Raw genomic sequence first — 20772 nt, 5'->3', positions numbered from 1 at the left:
TTAATTTTTGTGTTTTTAGCAGCGTCCACTTTTCCGTACTCTAAAAAAAAATATTTGGATGCAGATTTGCCTGCATCACACAAGCCTTCCATTTTGACTGATTCACTTGACATATATTCAGATATTTTTGTAAAGAAGATTGCTAGGCCTGAAGAAGAAGAAAAATCTATGATTGACCTTTTGCTAACTCTGCTGTGTAGCCAGACAGCTTACTAAACATGGACTTTGTCTTAGAAATGTATTACTAAATAGAACCATTATTCATCTGTTTTAGTTCATTTTATCTTCTATACATTTAGACCTTGACTAAGCTTAGGAGTACTTATAGATTACCAATTAATGATCTCAGACAGCGGGTGACCAAACGATAGATGTCACTGCAAGAGTTAAAAGGCGTAGCAAGTTATGCATATGTTAAATCAGGTGACCAAAAGTCACCTGACTTCAGTGTATTGTGGTCACCTGACTTCAGTGTATTGTGGTCACCTGACTTCAGTGTATTGTGGTCACCTGACTTCAGTGTATTGGTCTTAAAGGACTATATATTCTGTCTGGCGAAATAAAGGGAATCATTTGCGATTTACACAAGTGCTGTGTGGCGTATCAATACTTCTCCGAGCTGCTTGTATCAACCCTTAATATGGAACAGCAAGAATATACATATAGCGCTACATTTCACTAACAATGTGAACTTAGCCCAAGTCCACTACTGCTGAAGGCTGATTGTAGAGTTGATAGCTTTTAATTCCACTGTCCAAAAGAGTAGAAAAATACATCTAATGGCCTATAATTTTGAAGCTATATTTAGAGTAAGATTTTATCATTTAAAGGGCTTTTGTGGAACTAAGATATTAAAGACATATCTTGAGGACAGGTCATTAATATCAGATTGGGAGTCTGCCACTCGGGAGCCCCATTGATCAGCTGATTGAAGAGGCCGTGGCAATCATTCTTCTCAGCAGTGCTCACCCGAGCATTGCAGCCATTCCAGACAGCTGATCATTTGATATTGATGACCTATGCTGAGCTTTTAATATAAATGTCATTCCCTGCTAACAAGTATGTTATATAATATCATGTAGATTACATGATACGTTACATAATCACATCTAGATTAGACCTGTGTAAAATATGAATCTGTACTACAACCCAATTCCTGTTGTGATTATTCAATAGGGAGTCTTTAAAGTATTTCTTCAAGCATATTCTTCATTTGATTCGACATTGGCCATGGAGAGACAGTGGGGTAGTTGCTGCGCACAGTCCCATTAATCAGAATAGGACATGTGCACGATAATCAGAATCAGTGGGTTTTGTGGCAAAGTAGACATACAGTGGATACACGTGTGCATCTACTCTTAATCTTCGAATCAAATCCTCCTTCGAACACACTTATTTCAGTCTTAAAATGCACATAAAAAAACACCATGTATTTCAAATCGTGTTTTTTACAAGTATTGTTGGTGGACTTTCTATTTTTGTTTTATGACACTTTGTACAGACATTTTTCATGGTACTTTTGAAATTCTCTAAAAAAAACCTACACAGAAAACTCAGAGCATATTACATGTAGTACACCACCACTTACATACCCCTCCCCCCACCCCCCACACATCACCAACAAAAGCTACAAAAGCACTCAAAACCAATGTGCAATGTATGTAGACTAGAAAGTAACATCTGGCCACAGCATTCAATCTTTTAGTAATGTGAGGGATTAGCGTTAGGATAGGTAGCAACCTGGGCATCCACGGCCAGAGACAGTGACACTCGGAATAAAGTTTTTTGTCCAGGCTTCACCTGCGTTTATTTCAGCACAAAATAAAGCAAAACAGAAATTAACACCTGCTCGTCTGAGCACTCACTATACATAGACCGGCCCTGACTACTCACTTGAAAATACGGTTTGCTGCGCACAGCCAGTCCGGTCTTCAGACCTGCAGAGGTCTCACCACCTCTCCTAGGTGTGGAGGTTAGGGGCGTCTCCCTGTTAACCTCTGACCTTCTCAGCCACACACTAGGCTAGCCGGGCTCCTAGCTCCACTGAGCCGTCTCTCTGGCTCTCTCAGCCAACATCTCCCCAAGACCTGTAGGCCCAGGCTTTATAAGGCCTGGTACCAGCCTCACCTGGTACGTGGGAGTGCCCATCCCACCCTTTGCTTTGACCACTCCAGGAAATGCCGGCCAGGGCTATGCGGCTTGGAGCCACTTACACATACAAGGTGTCAGTATCTTAATGTTACTGACACCATACTGCCGGCTTCCTCCACCGAGCCCAGGCTGCTCGGTGACACGTATCTGTCCAAGCCACTTTGCCGGTCACTGTTTCACAGTAACAAAAAAAATGCAACAAAACACAGCAAAAAAAACACAGAAAATGTGCAAATAACAACAAAACATGTAAACTGACTTCACTGCATTTCCCATATTCAGTATCCAAAATAGTATCCTGGACCCAAGTAACTTATACCTTCTAATTTATTTCCTATAATCACAGTTGATAAAATTATAAATTCTCAAATTACTTTTTTCAACTTTATGAATTAAATAAAATCATGAAGTAATTGAACGACATCCTTTTGAGAAGTTTTGCTTCTCAGTCCCTGCTTATTGATTGTCGTTTAAAACAAGAATAGTGCAGACCATATTCCCTGTTTAATCTAGTGTAATGTTATTAAATTGTCTTCGCACTACTGAAATAATGTCTTAATCTCCTCTTCCTGACAATCGAACAACCATTCTGATAAAGCTGGAGAATTCCACTTCAAAATAAACTGAAGACTTGACATTTTATCACTTTTGTCCAAAACTTATGTCATCATAAGAGTGGAGAATTCACAATTTTAGCTTTTGTATCCTTGAGTTAATACCAAAACACACTCTTCGCCGGCACCCGAATCTTTTGAGACGAGCGGGCAGGTACTCGCAAAAGGCAATACTTGTTCGAGTATTTGCCCATAGCGAGTACGCTTGCTCATCTCTAATGGGTATGCATAACACACATATCCATCTGGCTGCTTATAATGTGAACCTAGCCAAACAGGTCACAAGTAGAGATGAGCGAGCACCAAAATGCTCGGGTGCTCGTTACTCGAGTCGAACTTTCAGTGGTGCTCGAGAGTTCGTTTCGAGTAACGAACCCCATTGAAGTCAATGGGCGACTTGAGCATTTTTGTATATGACTGGTGCTCCGCTAAGGTTTTCATTTGTGAAAATCTTAGCAAATCACCAAAGTCATGTAAAAAACACAGAAATGGATAGGGCAGGCGAGGAGCAACATGCAGGGCTGCATTTCGGGCTCCGAGGTCTCACTTTTAAGCCACAATAGTGGCAAGAGTGAGACAACCCCCCCCACCCCCCCCCCCCGCACTGTCAGCATAACGATCGTTCTCCTCTGCCACAGCTGTAACAGCTGTGGCAGAGAAGAACGATGTTAGCCCATTGAATTCAATGGAGCCGGCAATACAGCCGGCTCCATTGAAAGCAATGGGCTGCCGGCGAGCGCGGGATGAATTTTCGGGAAGGGCTTAAAAATATAAGCCCTTACCTGAAAAAGAAAGATTTTAGTGTAAAAAAGAATAAAAATGCAGGCATTCTCTTCAATGGAGCCGCTGCTGCTGCCGGCGACTCCATTGAAGACAATGGTCCGCTGGCACACCTGAATTCTTTTTCAGGGAAGGACTTTACATATAAGCCATTCCCTGGAAATGAATTAAAAGTGATTTAAAAAACAAAAAAAATAGATACTCACCTCCCTTCAGCTGCCGGGGCACAGCCGCTTGTTCTCCTGCTGTCCCCTGCACTGTGGTGCTGAACTGCTGTCATTCAGCTGAGAGCTGCGCTGAGCCAATCAGAGGCAGCATTCACTCACCCATTCATGAATTCATGAATGGGTGTGAGTGAGATCTGCCTCTGATTGGCTCAGCGCTGAGCCAATCAGGGGGCAGGTCTGACTCACACCCACTGCAGGCCAGCCGCGCTGAACTCCATCTGCCGGGACAAGGTGAGTATATATATATTCTTTATTTTTACACATTTCTGGATGAATTGCAGGGAAGGGCTTATATATTTAAGCCCTTCCCGACAATTCATCCCGCGATCGCCAGCAGCCCATTGCTTTCAATGGAGCCGGCTGTATTGCAGGCTCCATTGAATTCAATGGGCTAACATCGTTCTGCCGGGACAAGGCGAGTATATTTATTTTTTATTTTTACACATTTCTGGATAAATTGCAAGGAAGGGCTTATATATTTAAGCCCTTCCCGACAATTCATCCCGCGATCGCCGGCAGTCCATTGCTTTCGATAGAGCCGGCTGTATTGCTGGCTCCATTGAATTCAATGGTCAGTGCTCGTTTAATCGAGACGAGTACCGCGTGGTGCTCGTCTCGAGTAACGAGCATCTCGAGCACCCTAATACTCGAACGAGCATCAAGCTCGGACGAGTATGCTCACTCATCTCTAGTCACAAGCCTTCCTGTGAAGTTGGTCATTGTTTATGCCCTAGGGATGTTCGATTATGAGTTCCTCTGGATAGAAAGATTAAAGTTATGTTTAGACATCATAGAGGAAACAGCTAGTATATGAAGAAGCGCATACGTCTTCATATATTAGGCGTATCTCAGCTCCTCCATGTACCTATACAAAAATGTATACCAGATCAACTGTGACGAACATTTGTTATAATTTATGACAGTTTCCATCATAAATCATATACAAATGTGTCGGTCGAGGGTGGCCATGCCTCCTACTGGCAAGCTAAACCCCTTGTTTAGGTAAATGTTGGACAGCAATACGGGCTACCAAACGGCACAAAATTTTTGCACAAGTCTTGCACAAAAGTTGGTGACTTTTCTATGCCTCCTATGTGTAAAGCTATTCATTGTGATATAATAACAACCCAGTTACTCAATATGGGTTTATATAAAACTACATTTTTATATAAAACAGCTTTCACATTTCTTTGTGACTAATGAGTGTGCTTGCTTGTAATCTTTTAATTATGAAAATTTCACCAAACTGCAATTTACACCTCCCACAGTTTCCTGTTCTCGTTGCTCTCTGTCTTTTCTGCCTGTGTTATTTAACAGACCCTAACCTTACAGAATTCTAAGGATGCTGAAGACTAATTTGGAGTTCTTCATGTATTCTCTGCCTGCTGCTTCAATACCTCCTTATATTACAGATGATAAGACGAATGAAGGAATGACTTACAGTAGCTGTGGATTAAAAAAGCTAAAGAAATATGGAATATCATTTATACCTCTAGGAAACTACGGTTAGACTGCACAAGAAGAATGATGGCTTATGGTGTTATGCTGCGACAAGAACATAAAGTCATATCAGAGGAATCTCTCAAAGGTTACATTTTTGAGTCAAAGCCAGAAATGGATCCAACGGGAAGAAGTATACATGTTTGGCTATATTCACTTGCACTTCTTTTTTTGCTTAAAAAAACGCACATGAAAAAAATCATAAGTGCATCCAATAGAGTTCAATGGTAAAAATCGCACCGCACTCACATACAAATTGCATGCCATGCGAGAGCAATGTGATTTATTTTTAAGATCCCATCGGAAATTATGGCTGATTCATTACGAGAAATTGCCCAAAAAACACAGAAAGATAGAACATGCTGCAATTTTTTTCCACGTAACATCGCATGAATGAAAACATCGCACATGGGAAGGAAACCATTGAAAAGCATGGGTTTCATAATTTATAATTCTACGTTTTCATGCACTGTTGCATCATGCAATCTTATCACCCATGGGAAGGCCCCTGTCAACGGACATGATTTCGTTGGCGGCAAACCGAAAGGAATACGCTATGGAAAACGCCGGTCCCATGTCCATGAGCAGTGAATCATCGCGATTCTCCGCTCGCGGCTGGCAATTCGCAGCATGCTGCTAATTGCCGCAATTCTCCGTGGTCAGCCTATCTGTCAGATAGGCTGACTGGCGGAGATTCGTCTGCTGGCTCCTGCTCCCAGGCAGCGGCTCCCGCAGCGGAGATTCGCCGCAGGACTTCGCAACGCCAGTGGACAGGGGGCCTAAGTCTTTCCATTATAATTCCCTCCTTTTGTATCTACTTCTTGCTTTGGTTCAAAATAATACATGAAAAACTATAACAAAACTAATATTGTTTCTAAAACTGCTGTGTGTGAAATCACCCTAAAACTATAGCCGCCTGCAGACGGGCGGGTCGGATCACTTGCGCCCGAGGCTCCGGCTGTTTGATGTGCTGGCTTGCCGGGCCAGAGCCGGCGGCGGGCAAGTGACATTTCTGTGCGGGGCTCTGTGAGCCACGCACAGAAATAGAGCATGCCGCGATTTGCTTGCCGCGCGAGATTTTGTGCGGCCAAACCACAGCCGTCTGCGTAGGATTGCGTTTGTTAACACAATCCTATGCAGGCTTCCAGTGGCGGAAAATCCGTGGGAAATCCCGCTGCGGAATTTCCGCTCGTGTGCAGGCGGCCTATAATATATAATTGCCATGACAATAAAAAGGAAATCAAGTATTCATCTGGATAGAATATAGTGCAACATTAAGGCCGCCTGCACACGGGCGGATTTGCATTCCGACAGCAAACAGCGCCCGTAGCATGCTATGATAAAATGTGATTTCCTCTACACAAGCGGAAATCGATTGCGATCTTCTGCTCACGAAGGAGATATCGCACCATACTCCATTCATGTGCAAAGTCCGCATGGATGGCTTCCATTGAAGTCAATAGAAGCCATCAGATCAGCGGTCCTTTTGCAATGACACTGTAGATAGGTCGCGAATTCAGCGTCATCACCTAGTGACGATGCGGGTAAAGCCGGGGTTTAAAAAAACAAAGCAAAAAAAAAAACTGTACTGTGAATGACCGACAGCTCGCCGTGCGGGCCATCTGCAGTACAGCTGGTGAAAGAAAAAGCAGGTATACGGTTGGGCACAGGGTTGGATTCCGCACCCGTGTGTAGGCGGCCTAAGGTAGTAATATATTTTCATACCATTGTTATATATTAGCAAAAGCAAATATTCTCTCTTGGAACCTGGAATATTGAGGTTTCTTATAGTTCATATAAATATAATTTATTGCACCCAAAAACCTGAAACAATGGCAGACATTAAGCTAACCATGATGAAGTACAGCTGTGTGTCATTCGTTGGGTCATAGAAAACAGTAGTAATTCTTTGATATAAAGTATTATGCATATGCCTTTAAAAGGCATCCTACAGGATTAAGGACACATACCTGGCACAAAGCTCCCTTGGACTGCCTCCTTATATGCCCACCACTCTTCATAAGTCTTAGCTGGGGTGAACTGTGCTGAGAATACACAAACATAGTATTAATATACATAGCAAACACAGCCTTCGAGTACAGAAGACAATGGAGCAGCCAGAGCATGCGCCATGATGGTCATCGTATTGTATCCCTTTTGCGCACTTATACTGACATGATTACAACTTTTTGGCAGCTTGGCATGTGCAATATGCACACACAATATTAGGGAACGTTTACACAGGCGATTGCGGACTTGGTCTGTAAAAATGTTTTTGCAATTTTAATGCGTTGATGCGATTTTTGTGTGTGTCTTTCATGCGCGTAATAAAAAACATTTCTTAATTTCCTTTTTATTTATGGTCATCGTGGTTACTTGTGTTTAAAATGGATTGCAGTCACATCATGCCAGTGTAATCCGCTTTTCAAGTGCATCCTTTGGCTTGATATAGGGTACACAGTGTTTTTTTTGTTTTTTTTTGTTGCTTGGACTGTTCTTCCAAGTAACAGAAAAGCCCATGTGAATATTTATATTGAAATGAATGTGTTCTATTTCTGTCCAATTTTGGACTAATTTTTTTGTGTGGATATAGTTATAGCAAGAACATTTTTTGGTAGGGATATAATCAGTACTAAAGTAATTTGCACCCAATAAGTTTGTATGACATCTATCACAGGTTACAAGTTGGAAAAAATCAATGAAATGCATATTAAAGATTCATCACGCAGTTTTTGGTAATTATTTTTTGTACATCATTGTTTCTGAGGGCCTGTATCATCCGTTCCAGTAGGTAGACAACAGGGATGGTCATACTGATTAGTGTGCCATCACAACTGACCTCAAAGCAGGCTAAAACGGTGATTGCAAAGGAAAGGCCTGAAGTAGTTGTGCTACTTCACTTACATAGAACTGCCTCTCTGTGCTCCGAGGCCATGGCATGAACAAGCAGGGAGACACAGCCACAGTAGCGGAGAGGAAGAAGGGATGAGGCTGACTCTGTGCCCTCTGGCCCCAGTGGGCTCTCCAAGGCAGCGGATGGTGGCAGATCATGTGATTGTTCATTCATACATGTTATGCAGAGGTTTTTAATGTTCTTGATGCATTTTAAACTTTTATCACAGATCTAAGGGCTCATGCCCACGACCGGGTTATGTTCCGCCTGCGGAATATCGCAGTGGAATCAGACCCGGCGCCCCCCAGAGACCCTATACTCACCTCTCTGGATCTGCCACGAGTATCTCGCCTGGCGAGCCTGTGCACTAGAGCAGTGCAGCGCTTGACGTACCAGTGCTGTCGCGAATTCTCGTGGTACTTCTGCTGTGCTCACAGAGGAAGTATCGCAGGACAGAAGGCTTCCATTGACGGCAATAGAAGCCATCTGCGTGATTTTCCGCATAAAATAGACCATGCTGCGATTCTCCCCCGCAAGTGGGAAATCACAGTTGATTTCCACTCGTGGACATGGGAGAATCATTTACCACAGCATGTCTATGGATGGACATTGCTGCAGAATTCGCAGCGGGTATCTGACCACGAATTCTGCAGCGATAATCCGTCCATGGGCATTAGCTCTTACAAATGACCACTCTTCTGTCATCACATGTGGTTTCAAAGAATGTCCAGGCTGCACAAGTCCAGTGAGCAAACCTACCCGTGGGCTTGATGCTGGTGCTGCTGCAAGTAATAGTAGTTGAGGGTGGTGGCACTGCCATTTTGATTTTCTGTAACCCCCTACTTGCTGCCTTAGCAAGGTGCAGCACGCTAACATCCACATGGAAGTTGCTACAATTACTCTCCCTGCCTCTCCATGTTAGATCAAGTACTTCCACCTCTTCTTCCTCGTCCTGCTCCTCCTGGTGAACTCTATGTCACAGTGAGGCTGGAACCTCCATTTCCACATCCCCGTGAGTGCACATTGCCTCTGGAGGGCTGATCGCATGCACTGACCCACCCTCATCTTCCTCTTCAGCTAAAAAAAATATTTAGCATCAGTGCATTTATTGTCTTGGTCTTCTTCTTCTGGTTGTTTAGACTTCCAGGTTGACATCTGTGACACTAAATGATCAAACAGCTTCTCAGACTGATTCATGTGAACTGCTTCGGAAAGTACAGGGAATTTTGCATGCGGTGAAGTAGATAGGGGATGCTCATGGCTGACTAGTACAGACTGACTGCAGTGCACCTGCGAGTGAGAGGAAGAGGGGGTGGTAGTACTTGAGGCATGCTGTGTTATCCATTAACCGACCTGTTGTACATGCTGCGGATGTAAGGCATGGGCAGAACCACTTTTAAGGAATGGCAGTGGTCTTGTCTTGCAGCCAGCAAAACGGTGAGCTGTTGCTTCAGTGGGAGCCACTTGACGTGCCAACTTGGCCCATCCTCTACCACTTCTACCACCACCTTGACACATCCCCTACCACTTGCTTTTTTCATATTTCTCTTTTATTAATTTACTTTTTTAGTTGTTTTTTGGGGTTCACTTTATTGTAGTCTTATGTAACTCATCACCTAACTTTTCATTGCAATTTTTGCCAAAAATCGGTACGAACTAATCTGATTCAATTTTGCAAAAACCGGGATGGTTTTATTCCCTGGCTGATCAACATGAGGAACACTAGTGGTGTATATAAAAGAGAAATATTGCTTGGTGCAACACATTGTTTTTATAGATTTATGAAATGGGTATAATTTGTGATATAAAAAGAAAAACTTGCTTCATGTTTTCCTCACCCTGTTAACCTCATATAAATTGTCGATTTTATGTATGTGAAAATAAATTAGTATATATTTCTATAAAATAAATAAAAATATATATCTATTAGAGATGAGCGAGCATACTCGCTAAGGACAATTACTCGATCGAGCATTGTCTTTAGCGAGTATCTCCCCGCTTGGAAGAAAAGGTTCCGCTGCCGGCGCAGGTGACAGATGAGCAGGGGGAGCGGGGGGGGGGGAGAGGGGGGGGGGGAAGATCTCCCCTCCGTTCCTCCCCGCTCTCCCCCGCCGCTTCCCGCCCGCCGCCGGCAGCCAAATCTTTGCTCCCGAGCAGGCAGGTACTCGCTAAGGGCAATGCTTGATCGAGCAATTGCCCTTAGCGAGTATGCTCACTCATCTCTAATATCTATATATTTACCTGTCCGCCGCTGCCATGTCCCTCGCGGGGATGAAGAACACATCTGCCACATGCAGCAGATGTTTTCTTCATCCCCGCGGGGAATAAATAATTCTCTAGCGCAGCTGTCACAGATGACAGCTGCGCTGGAGAATCCAGCTGCTGACACCCCTTCATTGAATGGCCGAGAGCTGCCTGTGATTGGCTGAGTGCCTCATCAGAAGCAGCTTTCAGCAGGTGGAGATTTTAATTCCCTGCAGCTGAAGCAAGGTATGTTTTTTTTTACACCAGTTTGGCTTGTTTTTCAGGGAAGGGTTTATATTTAAAGCCCTTCCCTAAAAAACAATTAAGGGGTGCCAGCAGCTGGATCCTCCAGCGCAGCAGTCATCTGTGACAGCTGCACTAGGGAATTCTTTATTTCCCGGGGGGATGAAAAACTCCTTTGCTGCATCTGTCACATCTGTGAAAGGTGCAGCAGGGAATGCTTTATCCCCTGTGGAGATGAAGAGAACATCTGCCGCATGTGGCAGATGTGTTTTTAATCCACACGAGGGACACAGCAGCATAAATATATATTTGTATTCATTTTTTTTTTACACTAAAAGGGATGATTTTCAGGGAAGAGATTATACTTAAAGCTCTTCCCTGAAAATCATTTCAGGGGTGTCGGCAGACCATTGCCTTCAATGGAGCCGCCGGCAGCAGCCGTGGCTCCCTTGAAGGCAATGCATGCATTCCCTATGGTGCACGCATGTCCTATCTTTACAGGCATACGCTTGTAAAACACGGACATGTGCACACATCATAGGGAATGCAGTGGTTGTAATAGACGTGTGTTTGAAGGCACCCTAAAAGTGATAAGGTATTAAAGAGAACTCCCTTACATATGGGTATTTGGCACTGGGTTAAAACAAAGGTAGCCATATATGTTTCACTAATAAAATAAACTGATCTACGGTATATTGTGCCAAATATGTATGTGGAAAATTGTAGCCAATAGTGTAAATTACTAATTATCTCCTGCATTTAGAAAATCAAGACAGTGACATAGAGGTGTTTAGCAATCACAAATAAAAGGGTACGGGGGAACTGACAATTGTTGTAATTAGTTGAATACCTTAAGATCTGCTCATAAAGAAATAAGTAAAACTATTTGTTCAGTAGATTCTCCTATTTCTGTCTACTTACAGTTGTCACCTGGCACTTACACCCTCAAGTGTAATTATGGTCAATTAGAAGTTTTATACATATTTAAAAACTGAAAAAAAAGTCATATGTTCAGCAAAAAGAGTCATGGTGGCTTGAGCTTGCCATGCAGTGATGCCTTCCCCTCTATGATAGACTGATGTATTCTACCTTGGAATCTGGGTTCTGACATGTACAGTTGGAGCATGCGTGTTACAGCAATCCTTTACACAGGCCCACTTATCTTCACTGAGCATGCTCTAACAAGGAAGTCTTAAATTTTTACGACATGTGATGTCGCGCTGTGCAATGTGCGCCGCTCACAAGTGTTCTTCACTGAAAACGCTTCCTCGGGTCTTGCAGATGAGCGTATCATTTCACAAAATCAGCAGTGCTGCACTGCCAACAGGCATCGAAACCAGAAAGGCTGTTTAATACAGAAATTGCAAAAAAGATTGAGGAAGCTTATTTTCTGTGCATGCACTGTACATATTGACAGAGAACAGGCGCAGGATTTTGGACGAGAGTTCAGCATTTGGGAGCAGGATTGTGCTGTCCATCAACACAAAATTACCATATTTTACCTCTATAAGGCGCACCGGACAGTAAGACACACCCACGTATTTAAAAGCAAAAAAATAGAGAAAAAGTATTTTGAACTCATCCAGGGATAGTGCAGGGGATAGTACCGGGCAATGGAGCAGAAGGAGCAGCAGAGGTCTAAAACACTGGAGCTTTGTGACAGCAGTACTCATGTGCGGGCCGAGGAAGGGAAGAATTCGATTGGTGGACGCAGAGGAACAGCAGCAGTTCCTGTCGGTGCCCCCCACCAATCAGCGGTGCCTAAGGGGCAGCAATGCAAAGGTGAGAGAACTAGTAAATGATTGCGCATTTCTTCACACAATCAAGAACTTGTTTGCGCAACCCGATTTAGTTTGCACAATCGTGCCGGCAACCTTGAATTTCAGTATGTTCGCTCTATAAGATGCACTAACTTCCCCCCCCCCCCACACACACACTTTGGAGGGAAAGAAAAGTGCGTCTACTAGAGCAAAAAATGCTATGTATTTCCATATATTTGTATCACAGCAGAAAGTTTTGAGATACCTCTAAAGCATGCATGAACAAAACACTTTAACAAGAGTCAAGTGTCAGGTATAGTGGGAAGCAGTTGCATATTACTGTCATAGTAATAATAAACGTGTCTCTTAAATCAGCCTAGGCAAACACATGTGTATATACACATACATACATACTGCTATATCGACCTTCATAGGAAATAGTTAGCAGTTAAACGATTAAATCTGTTAATGTACAACATCAGAATGTCTTAGAATCATGTGTATGCCTCCTACACATGATTTTCTCAGAGCAGTTGTATATTCTGATTGGATAAGCTGCTCACTTACAGATAAGATTATACCTCTGCAAATTCTTTCACTTTTAATATGTTATTAACATGTGAATTACCATAGTATTGTATTAACCAATCCTGTATGAGCACAATAACTCTTTTTGTATACTCCTATTTTATGATGTAATGTTTGTCAGTAAAAGCGATTGTATTCCTTTAAATAAATCAAAAGGGTATTAGAGAATGACCAAAACAGGAGTCAACACAAATACATTTTCATGCATGAAACTTCTCATTATAACCAATTTGGAGCAGACTGGTGAAATCTTTTGGAATATGATATTATTCCCATAACATTACAAACTGATATGTTCATGAAGAATAGGTTGTGTGTAATGTGACATGGCCACAATGAGTAGGAGAATATTAAAAATGCACAGTAATGGACAGGCCAGTGTTTTTTTAACATGAACCTTTGATTAAAAAAAGAGAGGAAAAGGTTCTTAGATGGATCTCATTAATTTCTATAGGATGCCGACTGATGTGAAAACATCAAATCAGCCAGAATCTTTAATTTGTTTATTTTACAGGATCCCAAAAATGCATGATTTATCTTCTGGGTTCTTAAAATAGGAAGAGGTACATAAAATCTGGAAACGAACACAAACTGACCTGTTATGCATCAAATCATTTTGCATTACACAAAAATGTACTATAAAAAACACAGCACAAGAATAACAAAAAATACATGGCTGCAACCTAAAATATGCTGAAACAAGGCAAGCATAATGTTTGCACTTTTTGTTAACTGTATACTTTTTACTACAAGGAAAAATACACTTTCAGCATTCTTCTGCATCATAGAATCACATGGATACTTTAGAGTTCGCATCTTTTTAATGATTATTTCTATATATTCTCCCTGGAGTATTTTGCCAAGTGAATGGCCAAACATGGTATGAATAGAGCCTAAAGTGGGTCATCCGACAGCGCAGAGTAACATAAATCTATGGTAACAGTATGAAGATTTTAGATATGAAGAAGGCCATATACATTCTTTTATCATCGCACTGGATTTGATATTGTGATCTCAACCTAAAGTACAAAAGGGTCATAATGACAATATTTCTCTCGTTGTGCTGTAGAGATTCAGTGTTAGTGTCCCTTAATTCAAAAACACTAGTAGAAGAAAGTCTCACCATGTGTATGCTCTGCTCTTTAATCCTACTGTGTCTATAAAGAATCCTTCCATACATGTCCAAGATCATCAGTCATCTTCTCTCCAGCTTCTCACAAACCTCATGTCAGGTCTGGCTCTGGCTATAAGGCAACTCTCTCTACTATAGGAGACCAGCACGGTAAGGGCTCCTTCACATGGGTGGATTTACGTGCGTTTTTGCATGCAGAAATACGCTTGCACAAACTACAGAGAATAGAACCCATTGATTTGAATCGCTTTGCTCACATAACTCGTTTTTGCGCTGGCATTTCCATCAGGCGAAAAAATACGCAACATCCTCTATTTTTGTGGGCATTTGCACACAAAAAGGTCCCCATAGGAGTCTACACACGAACATGCATGAAAAACTGTGTAATTATGCAGCCACCTCTCAGGACGCTATAAAGTTTGCAGCTAATTGCGAGGAAAACATGGCAGACATTTTGGAGATTGTCTTGGATTAATCTAATTTTAGAAGCGTCCTCAACCAAGTGGAGATGGAGATGCTTTTCTCTTTAGTTGAGCAGAGGTCAGCACTCTGGGACACTGGAAGATGAACCCAGAACCATTGACTCTTCCTTTTACGAACAACCTCTGCCATCTCACATGACTGCCCGAATCTGTGCGACAACAACCAAGGCAGAATAACATCCCCGTCATCAGAAGATGTCTCCACCCTCAGCTACTCTCTCACAAATCCAGAATGTACCAGAAGCCCCGCAGGATAGCGGTACACCGCGCATGCTGATTATTTATGTGTGACAAACGTTAGATTTGTGTGTCCGTTCAGACAGCATAGGCCCCGACCCATATACGCTGAGGGGACCATGCCATTGCCCCTACCCCCTTGTCGGCTCACCTCCTCTCTTGCTGTTTGCAATGGGAGGTGGCGGAGCTAAACTCCCGCCTTCTGCCCTTGTCTGCAGCCAACAATAAAAGGAGGCGCTTAGCTACACCCCAGTCCCACCCCCTCCCATTACAATCACCTGGAGGGGAGGAGAGAAGAGGGAGAGAGTTTAGCAGTCACAAGCTAAACTCCCTCCCACCTTTCTTCTCCAGCCGCTGTCATTGGCTCCTATAGGAGCCCATGCAGCGACCAATGTATTCCGTCCCGAAAGATAATTCCAGGACTATCTCTTGGGCCCTATGTGAAAACGCCCGGCGTTATATTGGCTGGCCAGGCGCTTTTATATCTCAGGAATACGGCCATGTGATCTGATGCATTGGACTCCAATGCATCAGATCATAGCGTATATCAGCCAACCCTGAAAACGGCAGCCGATATACGCTCATGGGAAAGAGCCCATAGGGTGCGCAGATGACAAATCAAAAATAGCGGGCTACTTGGGTTAGACTTTAAGCAGTATGATACCATATGCCAGAGACAATTAGTAGAGTCGCTCAGCAAGTGTTAGATATGGGTTTCCCCCTCACATAGTAATTGAGCAGCTGAAGGAGGCGCTGTGCTAAACTGAACTGCAGTGATGGATAGGAGTTCAAGGGCTCGGTCAGACGAGCGGAGATCCGCATGTTTTTCTGCGCTGAAAAAAAAACGCACCGCGTGCGGGAAAAAATTTGCATGACCACGTCCATTGCCACCCATATGCTCTATCCTTGGTAGTTGCTGATCTTTGCCCGCACACGCGATCTCCGCTCATCTGACCGAGTCCTAAAATATGAAGAAACGCTTGTGATAGCGTGACTTTTTGCACTGCGAATATTTACTATCACTCGCGTATCTGCACTTTTCATTGTACTTTCTGCGCTGTCGTGACCGTTCACATTGGCATGGTAAATTGCATATGCACAGAGTTTTGAATGCAGCCATAGAGATCATTGGCGCTCATACTCGCGGAATCCGCTGTAAAATAGAGCATGCGGCATTCTTTCTTCCACTCACATAGTACACAATTCCTAGTGTGAGCGAAACTGTGTAAGTCAATGTATTTGTTTGCCTGCGTACTTACCGAGTATCATATGCTCGAATGGCGATCGCAGAATCAGTAATTCAAATCCGGTCGTGTGAGGCCTTAGCGTTTTAATTGGTGATATAGTGTCACATTATGAGCACACACTAAATGCCTCTTCGGAATGACAGTTTTGGCAGTTCCCCTTTTCCAGCCATTGTGTAGAATAATGTTTGATCATAAAACACTGGTTTGGAATATATTGTATGGCGTATCCGTGGAGGGGCCGGCAGTGACTGGCAGGGAGCAGGCTGTCTCCAGTATATAGTGCACACTGGGTCAGGCAGCTCCAACCTGGTGGGACTATATATAGCTGACAGCAGCCATTATATTGCATGTAGTGATTAATGCAGTGTGACTGACCAGAGACAATCAGGCCGCTCAGATCCGCTGCTCGGCTGCCAGCAGACATCCCAGTACTTTCTGCTGCTCAGTGAACTGTGGGAGCATTATCCAGAGGAGCATATTAACAATTAATTACGGAATAACTAAATTATCACCGCTCCAGAGCCCGAGATGAACACATACCACTGACGATGTGTAGGCAAGTTTTACGGCTCCTTCGCACGGGCATATTTGCTTGCCATCCGCAGAGAATAGAGCTCACTGATTTCAATGGCCTCATCCGCACTCCTCCTCTTTGCACATGCAGCAAACAAGTCAGTATGCTCTATTTTTGTGCACATTTGCACACTAAAGGTCCCTGTAGAAGCCTATAGGAGGTGCGCAAATGCACACTTAAGGTGCACGCAAATGTGCATTTCTGTGAAAAAAGAAAACATCTGGACCTCATTAGGCTGAATAGCCTTTTAAATCATGGCGGAGGTGTCTCGTGACCATGTGAACATGCCCTGTGAGCACAAAAAGTACAGTAAAAAGGTGTCGAAATGTGCAAAAGCACCTTGTTCGCAATGCAAATGTGTTGCACTGAAGCGTGTGCAATTGCACATCTGTTTGTGTGAAGGAGCCTGCCAACTGATATACTCTCCTTATAATGTCAAATTCAAGACTACCTTGTGAATGTTATTTTCACATGACCAAATAGACGTTACCGCAAAGTCATTATAGGAAACACACAGGATCAGACTGGCCAAGCAGAATCCTCTGGTGTGCCGTAACTCTTAGGCCTTAGTCACATGGGCGTTTTTTCCCGCGATTTGCGGATCGCATGACGGATGCACATCTGCAAATCGTGTGACCGGGGCCGAAAAATCGCCCAAAAAAACTGCTCCTAGCCGCGTTTCATTAGAAACGGGCCGGAGCTGTCCAGCGCATTGAATTCAATGGAGCCGGCAATACAGCCGGCTCCATTGAAAGCAATGCGCTGCGGGCGATCGCAGGATGAATTTTCGGGAAGGGCTTAAATATATAAGCCCTTCCCTGAAATTCATCCAGAAATGTGTAAAAACAACAAAAAAAAAATATACTCACCTTGTCCCGGCAGACGGAGTTCAGCCGCGGCCGGCAGCAGTTCTCCTGAACTGCTCTCTGTAGTATTCAGCAGCCCTGATTGGTCCCTGCGCTGAGCCAATCAGAGGCAGCACTCACTCACCCATTCATGAATTCATGAATGGGTGTGAGTGAGAGCTGCCTCTGATTGGTCAGGCTGTGACCAATCAGAGGCAGCTCATTCAGCAGGCGGGGATTTTAAATCCCCGGCTGCTGAATACTACAGAGAGCAGTTCAGGAGAACTGCCGCCGGCCGCGGCTGAACTCCGTCTGCCGCGACCAGGTGAGTATATATATTTTTTTGTTTTTACACATTTCTGGATGAATTGCAGGGAAGGGCTTATATTTTTAAGCCCTTCCCGAAAATTTATCCTGCGCTCGCCGGTAGCCCATTGCTTTCAATGGAGCCGGCTGTATTGCCGGCTCCATTGAATTCAATGGGCAAACATCATTCTTCTCTGCAACAGCTGTTACAGCTGTGGCAGAGGAGAATGATTTGCCTACTATATGTTCTTAATGGGGTCGGCGCTGCTGCCGCCGGCCCCATTGAGCGCATATAGAGAAGAGAACAGGAATCGCAGATCGCAGATAGGTGCGATCTGCGATTTCTGTTCTATAATTTATCGGACGAGCGCATAAAAAGCACTCATGTGTCCGATACCATTGCAAAGCAATGGTTTTATAAAATTGTCGGACGCATGCGCCCGTCTGACTGAGACCTTAGGGTTAAAACAGACGGGAGCATGCGCAAATACACTTACCGCTACGGAGTGTATTATCGCATGAACCAGTCAAAAAAATTTATTTTCAACCGTTCAAATTTCGTGCTAGTGTGTGCGGGTAAAAAAAACTAAATGCAGGAAGATGGGTCCTGCCCTATCTTTTCCTGTGCACAGTATTCATCATAGTGAACATGAAATATATAATGGCATGAAATATGTTAATTAAAATAGAGGCTTAATCATGGCAATTATTCATTCATGCAATTGTATGGCAAATAAGGGCGAGCGGATAAACACATACAGTTGTGTGAAGGAGGCCTAAGGGTGCGTTCACACGAGCGCATAAACGGCGCGTTTTTGCGACCAAACGTATAAACGTGACCATCTGAGGCAATGGTTTCGAATGTATTCGTTCACATGGGCGATTTTACGGCGCGGAAAAACGGCCACCCGCGGAAAAACGGACATACGCGACCGAAATACGTGCCGGCGAATATTCGATGGCTGAAAAGACCGTTTGAAAAGTAGGAACAAACGAAAATACGCTTTCTAGCTCTGGTCGTGATCGGCGAAAAATGTTCTTTCCGGCGATTATACGCTGCGCTCGTGCGAACGTAAATACGCCTACGCTCGTGTGAACGCACCCTTAGACTGAGGTCATCTGGTTTGGTTTCCTGCATGCGGCCCAAGCATGCCCCTCCACGGGGTTAATTGTTGAATGATTTACTGTAAAAATAAGACATCAATTGACCGCTGCATGTGGCCAGTTGGACCGCGTGTCCTTAGCCTTATCTCAGTGCAAAATCAGGTAATCATATGTTCAAGTGATTTATTGAATTGTCCATGCCCTAAAGTATGCATTTCCTAAAGGCAGAGGGTGTTTTGGAGCACCCAGATGCAGCCTATCCATGCATTTACTGAAATGTATGATTGACTACAGGTTCCCCTAGTGATAACAGTTGATCGCCTGGCTGGCTTCATTGTAAGTGCTTTTAATGTATCAATCATTCAACCTGTCATGGGTATTGACTCTTTTCATACTTAAAAAGGACAGAATAAAGTCATAACAATCCTACTTTCCTGCTTTAGGCTCTGGATTTCCTGTTCATTTTCTGCAAAACTTGAGCTGCAGGCACCAAAACTAGTGAGAGTCAGGGGTTCTCTTCTTTTTTTAAGATTCTCACAAGCCACGGCTGCAACTCCCTTTTTAATGCCCGTTCAGACGGCCGAGGCTGCAGAGCATATATGCTGCAGCCCCTTGCCAGCTTACGACAAGCAGAGGGGGGGAATTAGTAGAGCTAATCCATCCCCCTCTCCACTCCAGCCTATGGGAGCTGCCGGCAAGGGGAAGGGAGTGGAACTTTAGCACACTAGCTCCTGTTCCGTGCCTCCCCTCCCGTTGCTGGCAGCCAGCAAGTGGCGGAGAGGGCTAGGCAAAGGGGACAGAGTTTAGCAGAGCCGCTGTTAAACTCCCTCCCACCTCCCTTCTCCAGCAGCTCACATAGGCTCCCATAGGAGTCTATGGGACCGGCCGTATTCTGGTCAAAAAGATAGGTCCAGAACTATCTTTTCCGGTCGGCATAAAAACGGCCGACCAGAATGCACACCGTATGCACTATCTTTGCCGGCCGGCCATTTTTACACATTGAGAACCAATGCATCAGATGGGTAGCATATATTGGCTGGCCATTAAAATGTGACCGATATTCGCCCCATGTGAATGAAGCTAAAGGCTGTGGATTTGGCCACGTTTTCACTTTCGGAAGAGCTGTGAAATTTCTGTATTTCAAGAGTTGAATTCTTCTGCATAAATAGACCTGCTGCACAATTAGAATTATTGTGGAATTTCTCCACAGCATGTCAAGGGGATTTTTTAAAATCTCCTCCGCATGGCTTGTACTGTAAATGCTGCAGACTTTCTACAGCAATTGCACTAGCGGAAATTCCTCAGCGGATATGGCCCGTGCGAAGGCAGCCTAAAATAATGCATATTATGCTGTTTACATTTTCTCAAAAATATAATCACTGTCTACCTATTTAGCAATTGTGGTCCAGAGTAAATTAAAACTTTTGAGCCGGCTAACCTCATCTTGACAGCTGCTAATGTTAGTGCACATCATGGCCTGGTAAGTAATTGCAGTTTTACATGAATGCCTAGCACATGTTTCTCTAGATAAGTGCCTGGTTATTAGGTTATCTTTAATTCATAAGCTCTCTGCATTTTGTACTGCACACCCGCTATTAAGATCTCTTCTGTTATGTTCAAACACACTGTATTATTTATTTAACCGTTTATTTTTATTCAATAATGTACTTTAGTATTCATCACTTCATCTAGTAATCACCACCATGTTAATTTATGCTATTATGCTCAATATTATTCAGTAATAAACCAATACACTATTACCTCCAAGTTCCATAACAGCATCTATTAATGCTTGTAATATACCTTGGCAGGCTGCCATTTCCAGATACCATCAAGGAGATATAA

General features: G+C 43.5%; 1 protein-coding gene across 2 annotated transcripts in view; it reads right to left on the bottom strand.

Moving 5' to 3' along the window:
• CA11 (carbonic anhydrase 11) overlaps positions 1–20772 on the bottom strand; it is a 317815-nt gene that overhangs the window by 176338 nt on the left and 120705 nt on the right. For both annotated transcript variants that reach the window (XM_066605760.1, XM_066605762.1), the window contains exon 2: positions 7243–7317. In XM_066605760.1, coding sequence (XP_066461857.1) covers positions 7243–7317 — 75 coding nt within the window. The remainder of the gene's footprint in view (positions 1–7242; positions 7318–20772) is intronic.

Source organism: Eleutherodactylus coqui, chromosome 6 (genome assembly GCF_035609145.1).
Source record: "Eleutherodactylus coqui strain aEleCoq1 chromosome 6, aEleCoq1.hap1, whole genome shotgun sequence".
Classification (NCBI taxonomy): domain Eukaryota; kingdom Metazoa; phylum Chordata; class Amphibia; order Anura; family Eleutherodactylidae; genus Eleutherodactylus; species Eleutherodactylus coqui.
This window is presented reverse-complemented; position numbering and strand designations above follow the sequence as displayed.